At 37.7% G+C, this 12,665-nt stretch overlaps 1 protein-coding gene across 1 annotated transcript in view; it reads right to left on the bottom strand.

Moving 5' to 3' along the window:
* The window catches only part of LOC124789345 (dynein axonemal assembly factor 11), a 230,272-nt gene that overhangs the window by 124,775 nt on the left and 92,832 nt on the right, over nt 1-12,665 (bottom strand). The window contains exon 4 of the mRNA XM_047256670.1: nt 1,403-1,581. Within this exon, the coding sequence (XP_047112626.1) occupies nt 1,403-1,581 (179 nt within the window). The remainder of the gene's footprint in view (nt 1-1,402; nt 1,582-12,665) is intronic.

Genomic DNA, 12,665 nt, shown 5'->3' with positions numbered 1-12,665 from the left:
TCTATATGGAGTCTCCACTTGTCTGGATTGTATGTAATTTTCAGATCTTACAATAAACGATTTACGTCACTGCAGAATTTAATGTCGCCTTCAAAACTGAAATGGGACTCAAGTTTTTTCTGGTGCTCTCGAAATACAGACACACATACTGTGTCAGTGAGGAGATTTCACTGCTGCAGTTGTGAAACCAAGATTTGGTCCTTATGCTTTGGAAGTTCTAAATCCCTCAGGATTGCTGAGTTCACACTGTGATGTTTTGTGGCTCTCCAGATGATGATGTTGGTGTAAATGTAGGATCAGTTTCACTGGAGGATGATTGCACTTTTTTGGGTGTATGTGTCGGTTCAGCATCGTCACTACCACTGCTTGATGGTAGTATATGTGGGAGGCTAATGACCAGCAATCCTTCACCATAAGCCATAGGGTGAATGACACATAGGATGTCAAGGTATTGAATATTCCTCTTCCTCTTGGTATTTACTCCTTTCCCCAAGAAAGGTACCATACAAAAACAGAAATCTGACACATTATTTGTAGGTTGATGGCAAATAGCAGGCACATAAAATTTCATGGACACGTTTTTACCATGCATTCAGTGTAGACAAACAAGCGAAGAGCCCATGATTTCTCTTGGTCTCCAATTTGACTCCCACAATAAAAGGCATATGATTGTTTCTCTGCATCAGTCAATGGTTGCTTTTTTGAACCACAAATTACAACTGTAACAAAAGTTATTAGGCTTGTTACTACAGGTGAAGGGCATTTTTGTGAAAGTGGATATGTGCACAATAACATAATTCTTCAGTTTAAACACTTCACCTCACATACACACTCATTGCCAGCTGCTATGGCACTCATTCCAATAACAAGTGAACTAAAACAGCACAAGAGCATGCTGCAATGACAAATGACAGTTAAAACTGAGTCTGGTTTCTATAGTTGATAATGTTCACATGACTGGATGGTGTGCACATGGGTCATGGTGTAAAGCAGTTTCACCAAATTGTACTGGAAGCATCCACCTCACTCACTTACGACAGAGGAACAACTCTTACAATGCTCCATAAACAAGACTGTGAGACATAAATATCTTATTTAAATATAACCCTGAGGTAGGAGACAATTTTAACCATGATATTCATATTCAGTGCATCTAAATCTCTAAAGCATGGCTAGGTTTGTTTCTGTAAAAAATAAAAAGTGAACATTTGTGTGGAGTAGTGATAATGTATGTATCTATTTACATGTTGTAATTGTATTTGTTTATGGCTCTGTGACTGTGTTGTATACATTTGTGTGTCAAGAACATCCATACAATTTATATTGTCTATGAATGGATAAACAAATTTTAAAAATATAATGTTTTCTGCAGTTTACATATTACTGGAGTGTGACATCATACCTTGGTATAGTTTTTGATCCAGTTCTATAGATTTTTTCACATTTTTGTAAACCTGGACTGCTAAAATTCTTTCTGATCTTTCAATGTCAGTCCCATCAAGCTGTCTGAGCTGTGGTAAAGATGCTACAACAAACTGGCGATAGCCCTTGTAGTCAGTACAGGGATTCCCTGTCAGATACCTGCCATAAGAGAAAATGTAAAAATAATGTCCACTCACATACAACCCTCCCCTCCCCATGACACATATGCATGTGCTCCACACAGCATTTGTGCATGCACTCTCCCCCACCCCCCCTGCTCCCCCCCACCCCCTCCCCCCAACACACACACTATAATAAACAGTTGTATTAAAGATTTACTGTTACTGTAAATTAACTAATAGGTCATGTCACATCAGTTATCTCTTTTAACAGGAGCTTATATTGTCTGCAATTATCACAAATTAATACTATTCTCAAATTTGTTAGTGACGATAACTTCAAACACATTTCAAAGAAACAGCAAATTTTATGCCAAGTTTTTCTGTTATCATAATAGACATCTCATTTTGACTTTTAATCACTTCAGTTCTAAAAGGTTACTGGTAATACTTGTAGCATATCAGATCCAAAACTTAAAAGAGAAGCAGCAAGCTCAGTTTAAAGTTTTTTCATATACTGTTCTGCAAAACACTGCATCAACCACAATGCAGCCACGTAATGTTGAAAGGCCTCCTTCTCAGACTACAATCGGTTTCTTTCGTTCTTTCTTTTTCTTTTCTTTCTTAAAAAAAGAAAACAATGTGGGCATGCAGTGTACAACATCCTTACGATGACCAGGTAACCAGCAGGGTGGCACCATTTGGTTGCAAACCTGACTATAAGGCAGGTCGAAGTGACAGAACAGAATTTTGAAGTACAACAGTTCATTTTATCTGTAATCAGGGAGGATGGAATCGCTATAAGTAAAATTTGTGTCAAGTACATTAGCACCATCGATTACATTCTCTAAATAACTTTCTAACTATTCAGTTGACCAAAGAAAAGTTGCAAAACAGAATATATTAATGTGCATTGGCACCAAGTCAATTACTTGATTAAGTCTTTCTGAGCAGGAACCATAATGACATACGAAACTAAATAGATTTAACTAACAAAAGTATAAAATGACAATGCAAAAGATGATGCTTTCACTGCACTGATGTGCCTTATAAACAAATAATACATCATTTACAACACATGCCTCAAGGGTGATTCATTTTACCCAAATTTATGTGATCACTAAAGCAAGGTAATTAAGTTTGCAGTTAATCTGAATAGGAAGTTTGTAAAAATAACTCATGACCATAAAACAATATCAAATGAGCAAATAAGCACAATAATAAAATACTTTAGGATGAATGTCACAAAAGTAAGCAATTCATAAGACAAATTCAAAATAATAGCTTTAATTAAAGAAAACAATCCTAAGTGAGATAGCAAAATTATAGTTTGTGACAGGAGAAAAAGAAAAGTTGTCATGAACTTTTGTACTGTAACTTGGCCAAGGCACGTGGTCAGCTAGAGTGGCTGTATGTATTCTACAACATAACTTGCATGTGAAACATCAGTATATAGTCACACTCATTGTTAGAATAGCAAGCAGGATGTAAGTCACTATGGCAACAGTTACGTTAAGCAAAATATGGTTGAATGCTGTAATATGGGTAGCACCTGGGTCTAATGATTTTTTGCACCTCCTGTGCCTTCAATTAAGCCAACAACTTGAACAATACAGTGTTGTTAGTATTTGAAAGAATTGACAAGGAAACACGTGCACTGAGAGAGAATTTAAATTCCAGAAACAATTATAGGAATGGTTTGATAGTGTCAGTCAGACTTACTTTCAAGTGTGCAGAGAACCAAAATTCAGGTCCCAGTGTATAGCAACTGAATGCCTTGAATAGAAGTCCATTACTCGGTATGTTTGTGGAGTGAAATTCTGACAGGAACATACAACTGAAACCAGAAGAGAGTATGGGATGGCATATAACTAGCTGATTCTTATGCCATGGTACAAAGGTTCTATTAATTCGTCTATCAGTTGGGGACCAGCTGAATTGGTTATGTATGAGACAAACTTTCTTCATTACGTTCCAAGAAAAAACAGAGTCTGCAAAAGGCACTGAGTTGTGTTGCCAATGTCTACTTGGAGACCGTGCATGTGGAGTGGTGCTGAGTTGTGGTTCTTCAGAGGCAACTGAACAATAGGTTCTTCAGTTTGGTGGTGAGTGGAATCTTATTTCTGCAGATTCCTTCACAACAACACAACAGCCTTCTCCATGATAATGGCTTGTGCTCTTCTCTTTTGTAATGCAAGTTATCAAATTCCATAAACTTTTAACATAACTTTGTCATACCAGACAATGGTGGAAAACATATAGCAACACTGTCTCAACGTAGCAGAATAGTGCAGATATATGACAATATCATTCAATAGTAGAGGCAGATAATAAAATATTGGAGTACTGCTATCTTTTATGTCACAATGTATCAATATCGTACTCCTTACTTATCACTATCTTCTAGAACTTTCAGAGCTGAGTGTGCCATTTCTCTGAGAGAGCACTGTCTTATAGTGTAATGACAAAAATGCCCCAATTCTAGAGGTCACATGCAGTCTTGGCATGTGCAAGAGAGTTGGTGATGGGCTCCCGCACAGACCAGTCATACACATCCATGTTGAGGTTAAGTAGTAGGAAGTATTTGTTGGAAAGTGGAATTAACAGGTGAAAGTCTTATGACTATCTGTAGAAGAAACATATTTCAATAATTCAGTTATCTCATGAAAAGGCATGTGGGATTATTTATGAGATTTATGGTGGATACAGTGTTTTGTTTGAGAATCAGTGATTGTCATGGAGAAACATGTTAATAGTAGATTGGAAATGAAAAGGATTCTTTAAACAGTGATAATTATGCCAGTGTGAATGTGAAACAAATACAACTGTTTGGGGGCAGCACTCTGTGTGAACACTGTGTTGACAAACATCGTCGCTGGTGGTCAACAGGGACCTCACACAGAAATCTCTGACTGTTATTCTGCCTCATGACTTTGCGCAGTTCAGATGTTTCTGATGTGTATGTTCCTTTCATTAATAAAAGTGTTTTACATTGTATCTGTGTTGTGTGATTATTCATCATCACCCCCACCTATGCACCACATCCCTACACATATATGAATAAAACAATAAGAAGAATACCAGAAAGATGATTACTTGTATCATATGAAAATTCAGTTGAGGACACTATTAAATCACAAGGAGAAAGAATGGGTGGTCACTATTTATCTTCAGGCATGAAAATTGTGAGTACTGCTGATAGGAACACTCATAAATGAAAAACAATATTTCCAATCTTTTAAGAATTTATGTTCCTCTGCCAGGGAGGAAAGTCCATAGGCCTTCTCCTTCATTTTTGTCTCCTCTGATCTTCACATCAGGTGGCTTCCTTTCAAGCTTGAGTTTGGACACTCTGCTCCTCCTTTCCAATCTTCTCCAACCAATTATCCTTCCTCCTTGACGAGGAAAAATAAACCATACAAAAGTCTGTAGCTTCTTTTATCTACCTTTCTATTGGCAGTATATGAAATTTTGCCTTTGAAGTTAAGTACTGGCCAGCAATTCCAGCTGCTTGTAATTTATAAGTACAAATAGTATCCAAAAAAAGTTACTGTAATTCATGCTCTGTGATGTATGGCTCAAGAAATTAAGTTTGAAGATAAGTCTATCACATGCAACTATCAACAAAAACAACAATAACATTCATAAATATAATACTAGAAGAATCCTGCTGTCCAGGTGACCTTGCCAGGTCACAGCAGGGTCATTGTCTATGCTGTGGGCATATATGGGTTAAGGATGATGTTGAATGATGTACATTATTCAACATCATCCTTAACCCATTTATGCCCACAGCATAGACAATGATCCTGCTGCAACCTGACAAAGTCACCTGGACGGCAGGCTGACCCATACAACACATATACCAGGCAGGTAGCACTGAGCATCCGGCAGGGGCCTATAGCAACAGAAGAGGGAAATAAACACAGGGGTTACAGCTAATTTACCATACCAGGCGCATGAAGCAAATAGGCCCAAGCTAGACATTGTCGCACCAACTGGGTATGTGAACAATTCTGAGAAATAATTACTAGTACAAGTTTGTACAAGGTCATTTCTGGAAAAAGTTTGCAACTAGACACATACAAATGTAAGTATACTAAATGTTTTGTTTTATTTCTTAGTACAATTTTTGTTATGGTAAATTACATATGTGACTTAGACAATACACACAATCATTCTTATAAAACTTATTTTCTAGCTGGAAGTATTTTTGTGGGTTAGTAACAGCCCCATGGGCATAAATTATGCTTAAAGTTCTTATTATTTTCTTTTTGAGGCCCCAGCAGAAGCTTACTACTAACGAAATAGCTGAGCTCTTCGAGGGTTCAGAAGATGATGATGTCCACCTTGTAGTGGTATGACATCAGACAGCAACTTCAGAGAAATGGATTGTGGCAGCATAAATAGGTTGAACTGAAATCAATTACTCGCCTCAGCCAGAGAGTGGTACTACAACACAAACATGATGATGATGATACAGTCTTTGAATCTATTCCAATGACATCTGGGACCAATTCATGCAGTTCACACAGCTGCATCATCACTCTAATGAATAGTCTGCCTCGGCTGGGCAGTGCGACAGGGCTGACAATCATTCTGGTGGTCCTTCTTTATGACAAGGAAGTCAGCGCATCATGCCACAGAAATGGATAAAGAGAGGTTTGCTTCCCTGAAAGGATGAACTGTCACTGCTGGCTCCATGTGTAGTGCTTACCCTCAATAAAGGCAGTGAACCAACAGAGTTCTCAGAGATATTTTTCAATCGAGAGATGTCATAAGACACACTGTAAGGCACACGGTATTGTACACGATTGAAAAACATAAAGCTAGTTTCTATTTTTTGGGGGATGAAATGTACTGTTTTCTAAATATATTGATTCTCAGTTGTTACACACTTTTACCATGGCATCACATGTATTGAGAGGCCGAAACAGATATGCACAATGTTTTAGTGGTCAAATTGATGTAATGTAATCAGTTTGAAGAGAAAATTAGGCATTTTCATGTCACAGATAACAACAAGTTAAGCACATGTGACAAAATGGCTAAAATTTGGCCACTGTTTGACATCATGAAAGTAAAATTTCTTGTGTACACACCCAATGAGAAAAACTTTAGTACTGATTAATGAAAGGTACCTGCTTATGAACATCATGGCTGTAAAGCCAAGTTGTTTTGGATTCAAAGTATAGATTATAGCAACTTGTTTAGGGTACTGTTTCAAGTTGACTTGTATGAGGGATGACCTGAATCATGAGATACAGGCCTCAGAGAACATATTTTTACCAAGCTGACAATTACAATAAAAAATTAATATCCAGACCCACAGTTTTCTGTGTATTGTACAAATTTTTTCCTATCCCCAGGATTGCCAACAACTTTGCAAGGAAGCAATGTGAAAATTACTGGAACTGTTGACCAAAAGAGAGTAGGCAAATGTCTGCTAATGGAGGTCGAGTCTTGCAAAAAGCAACCCAGAGGATTTTATGACTACAGGTCAGACACGAACAATAATATATGCTTTGTACAACGTAATGACAACAGTTTGGTTTCACCATTGTCTAATGAATTTGGAGTACATCCCGTTCAAAAAGTGCATCGTTATTCAGTCACTGCTGAACAGAAAATTGATACTGATCAGTCAAACATTGCACATCAGTAAAACTAATTTATGAGTGGAGTACATAGACTGGATGCTAAAACTGGAGTTTACTGAATTGCCATAATAATGTGGCTTGTTAATGTCACAGTCAACAATTCTTCATTGCTTGCCAGATCACTAGCAATGAACATGAGGTACAATGGAATTTCACAAATCTATTGCAGGTCTTTACCCCAGAAATATGGTAATCCTAAAACTTAGGCTGTGCCACAATGCCAAATGAGAATGATTAAATCTGTTTCGGTAAGGAAAAATTTTGCTCAGCACATGATTCTCACTGGTCAGGTCAGAGGAAGATGTGGTTTTTGTAAAATAAAACTGTTAAATTGTGCCAGAAATATAACATAAATTTGTATCACAAATACTTTGGGGAGTTATGTTTTATGTTCCTTACCTACCTAGCATGATTTCTTAATAGTTCATAATTTGTAATAAGAAAGACTGATTATCAAATTCCTAATAATAAACACTGATTAGTATAAAATATGTTTTATTTTCATTATATGTTTTATATAGTGCCACACAATCTTATGTGTTATGGGGGTCATTGTTGACCAACTGATAAATTCTCCTTTCTGAACTGACAGCTAGAAATTACTGTTACTGCTGTTGTCTGTGGTCACTAATAAATGACCTGTGTGAAAAGCTTAAAACTCCAAGCTCTGGGTATGTATGAGTTAATTTGGCACAGAAAGCAGTGAGGCATTCACCCATAAAAATTTTTGCACACTTACTCAGTTATGAGAAGAATCTAATGAGTGTTGTTGATGTTGTGGTCTTCAGTCCTGAGACTGCTTTGATGCAGCTCTCCAGGCTACTCTATCCTGTGCAAGCTTCTTCATCTCCCAGTACCTACTGCAACCTACATCCTTCTGAATCTGCTTAGTGCATTCATCTCTTGGTCTCCCTCCACGATTTTTACCCTCCACGCTGCCCTCCAATACTAAATTAGTGATCCCTTGATGCCTCATAACATGCCCTACCAACCGACACTTTCTCCTAGTCAAGTTGTGCCACAAACTCCTCTTCTCCCAAATTCTATTCAATACCTCCTCATTAGTTATGTGATCTACCCATCTAATCTTCTGCATTCTTCTGCAGCACCACATTTCAAAAGCTTCTATTCTCTTCTTGTCCAAACTATTTATTGTCCATGTTTCACTTCCATACATGGCTACACTCCATACAAATACTTTCAGAAATGACTTCCTGACACTTAAATCTATACTTGATGTTAACAAAATTCTCTTCTTCAGAAATGCTTTCCTTGCAATTGCCAGTCTACATTGTATATCCTCTCTACTTCACCCATCATCAGTTATTTTGCTCCCCAAATAGCAAAACTCCTTTACTACTTTAAGTGTCTCATTTCGTAGTCTAATACCCTCAGCATCACCCGATTTAATTCGTCTACATTCCATTATCCTCATTTTGATGATGTTCATCTTATATCCTCCTTTCAAGACACTATCCATTCCGTTCAACTGCTCTTCAAAGTCCTTTGCTGTCTCTGACAGAATTACAATGTCATCAGCGAACCTCAAAGTTTTTATTTCTTCTCGATGGGTTTTAACACCTACTCCGAATTTTTCTTTTGTTTCCTTCACTACTTGCTCAACATACAGATTGAATAACATGGGGGTAAGCTACAACCCTGTCTTACTTCCTTTCCAAACACTGCTTCCCTTTCATGCCTTTCCTTATCTATCTTCTTATAAGTCGTAGGGTCAGTATTGCCTCACGAGTTCCAAATTTTCTACAGAATCCAAACAGATCTTTCCCAAGGTCGACTTCTACCAGTATTTCCATTCGCCTGTAAAGAATTCATGTTAATATTTTGCAGCCATGACTTATTAAACTCATAGTTTGGTAATTTTCACGTCTGTCAACACCTGCTTTGTTCGGGATTGGAATTATTATATTCTTCTTGATGTCTGAAGGTGGTTCGCCTGTCTCATACATCTTGCTCACCGGATGGTGAGGGCTGGCTCTCTCAAGGCTGTCAGTAGTTCTAATGGAATGTTGTCTACTCCCAGGGTCTTGTTTTGACTCAGGTCTTTCAGTGCTCTGTCAAACTCTTCACGCAGTATCATATCTCCCATTTCATCTTCATCTACATCCTCTTCCATTTCCATAACATTGTCCTCAAGTACATCACTCTTGTATAGACCCTCTATACATTCCTTCCACCTTTCTGCTTTCCCTTCTTTGCTTAGAACTGGGTTTCTGTCTGAGCTCTTGATATTCATAAAAGTGGTTCTCTTTTCTCCAAAGGTCTCTTTAATTTTCCTGTAGGCAGTATCTATCTTACCCCTAGTGAGATAAGCCTCTATATCCTTACATTTATCCTCTAGCCATACCTGCTTAGCCATTTTGCACTTCCTGTCGATCTCATTTTTGAGACATTTGTATTCCTTTTTGCCTACTTCATTTACTGCATTTTTATATTTTCTCCTTTCATCAATTAAATTTAATATTTCTTCTGTTACCCAAGGATTTCCACTAGCCCTTGTCTTTTTACCTACTTGATCCTCTGCTGCCTTCACTACGTCATGCCTCAAAGCTACCCATTCTTCTTCTACTGTATTTCTTTCCTCCATTCCTGTCAATTGTTCCCTTATTCTCTCCCTGAAACTCTGTACAACCTCCGGTTTAGTCAGTTTATCCAGGTCCCATCTCCTTAAATTCAGTTTTAATCTACAGTTCAGAACCAATAGATTGTGGTCAGAGTCCACATCTGCCCCTGGAAATGTCTTACAATTTAAAACCTGGTTGCTAAAGCTCTGTCTTACCATTATATATCTATCTGATACATTCTAGTATCTCCAGGCTTCTTCCATGTATACAACCTTCTTTCATGATTCTTGAACCAAGTGTTAGCTATGACAGAGTAAGGAGTAAAGCAGATTTAAGGGAAGAGAGACGAGTAATGCGATTAAGAATTAGGACATAAATCTAATCTCTAGAGTTTAGGGAAACTAGTATCTGGTGGATGGTTGCAAATAGTCTAGTTATTATCGCAAGCACTCAGGTTCCTTGAGTTAGGGGACAGGACTCAATGGACCTGAGTACTTGCTACCATATTTACACAAATCTATTGCACACTTTTTTCACCATATGCAATATTCAAAACTGGGATGTGTATAAGATTCTATATCACATTTGAGTACAAACTTCATTACATTGTTGTTGGCTTATTACCACATAGTGTGTTTGCATTAGTAGTCATGAAATGGAAGGCAAGCAGAGAAGAACATCATATAGTGCTACTTTCAAGTGTAAAGTAATTCTTTATGCTGAAAAATATGGTAATGGTGGAATGAGAGTTCAGTGTAACTGAGAGTAATGTTTGGTTATGGAAGAAACAGAAACTGGCATTGTTTGCAACTACCACTACCAGAAAGAAATTCATTGGCCCTTGCAGAGGAAGACATCTTGATGCTGAAGAAAAAGTTTTGGAATTTGTCCATGAAAGGAAGAAGAATGGGCAACGTGTGACTAGAGACACCATAAAAAACGAAGCAAAAGATATAGCTGCAGTTCTTAATACACCAAGGCAAGAGTTTAAGGCTAACAGTGGATGGATTGATTGCTTTATGAAATGGGCAAGCTTATCTCATGACACCATACAACAGTATGCCAAAAGCTTCCACAGTATTTTGAGAAAAAACTTCTAGGAGTTCAATGGTATGTTATCACACTTTGGAAAGCTGTTTAAAATCAAGAGAAGGGATGGATGACTGAAACTTTTAATGCTTGACTAACTCCAAAAGTATGGAAACTCCATCCTGGTGGGCTTTCCAAACTACCATCAACATTTTGTCTTGATGCATTTTGTAGGCATCTCCCTTATGACATAAAAAAGAAGATCCACAGCCTAGCCAGTGACCTTGTTATTATTCCTGGAGGAATGACTTCTGCATTACAACCTATGAACATTAGTATAAATAAACTTATCATAGGTTATATTAAGGAACGGTTCAAAAACTGGTTTTGTGAACCAAAAATACCATGAACTGTTTCCAACAGGAAAAATTAAGTGTCCAGCAGACCACATAATTGCACAATGGGTTTTGACTGCCTGGAAAATCACTGTAGCATGATTGATCATGGTGCATTTCAAATACTCTGGATGGCAGTGAAAGTGACATATTCTGGAATGACACCGAAGATGATGGGGAAAGAGGAATGAATCAGTTTCTGATGTAAACTCTTCAGAAGATATCAGTGATGATAATATGATTGAATAATGATGAGTTACAACTGTAATTTATGGTATGTTTGTTAGCATGTCACAAAGATCATGTTTCGTGTTCTTTTTTATAATCACTGTGTCACTTAACAATGGCTCACTTAACAATAAGTCACTTAAAATTGTTATTGTTTTGATAGTTGGTGTATATATCCATTGTTGTGTAAAATAAATTTAGCCTACCAGTGATTTAACAACTAAAATTGGGGCATGCTTTACATTCTATGGCACATTAAATTTGCATAAATACAGTATATCACATGGGCTATTTGGATTCTCCCACCCGATACTCATTTCTCTGAACTGCAGAGATAGTAGATTTCCCTCCAACATCTCCTTGCATCCTGAGAGTCTCCTTGATTTAATCTCCCTTTCTTTTATCATCTCTAACCTAATCTCCATGATACCTTCCTCTTCATGTATGTCTACCGTTACCATCACTACAGTTTGGACCCTCTCATCCTTGTGCCTGAATGACCTGTTCTTCCTTTTTAACCTTCCTCCCTGAGGAATGAACTTATAGTTTCCAAAGCTAGAATACTGTCAGAATTTTTACTTTTCTATTGTCTATAGACAGTAGTGCATATTTCGCCTCTTGAAGGTAGGTACTGGCTGGCAAGTCTGTCTCATAATTTATGAGTTTTCTTGACTGAAATTTCCTTTGATACAACTCAGAACTCTTTCATCTCCATTGAATAATTTCTTAATGTGTAATACTACAATGTGTGTGTGTGTGTGTGTGTGTGTGTGTGTGTGTGTGTGTGGTGTGTGTGTGTGTGTGTGTGTGTGTGTGTGTGTGTGTGTGTGTGTATGAGGATTGATAGAGTTAAGTATAAATCACTGTTGTTGTTATGGTCTTCAGTGCAGAGACTGGTTTGATGCAGCTCTCCTTGCTACCCTATCCTGTGCAAAGTTCTTCATCGCTGAGGAGTAACTACTGCAACATACATCCTTCTGAATCTGCTTACTGTATTCATCCCTTGGTCTCCCTCCGTGCTTCCCTCCAATACTAAATTGGTGATCCCTTGATGCCTCAGAACATGCCCTACCAACCAATCCCTTCTTCTAGTCAAATTGTGCCACAAATTCCTCTTCTTCCCAGTTCTGTTCAGTACCTCCTCATTAGTTATGTGATATACTCATCTAATCTTCAGCATTCTTCTGTAGCACCACATTTCAAAAGCTTCTATTCTCTTCTTGTCTAAAC

This window comes from Schistocerca piceifrons, chromosome 3 (assembly GCF_021461385.2).
Source record: "Schistocerca piceifrons isolate TAMUIC-IGC-003096 chromosome 3, iqSchPice1.1, whole genome shotgun sequence".
Taxonomy (NCBI): domain Eukaryota; kingdom Metazoa; phylum Arthropoda; class Insecta; order Orthoptera; family Acrididae; genus Schistocerca; species Schistocerca piceifrons.
The sequence above is the reverse complement of the archived record's forward strand: the minus strand, read 5'-3'. Positions and strand labels throughout refer to the sequence as shown.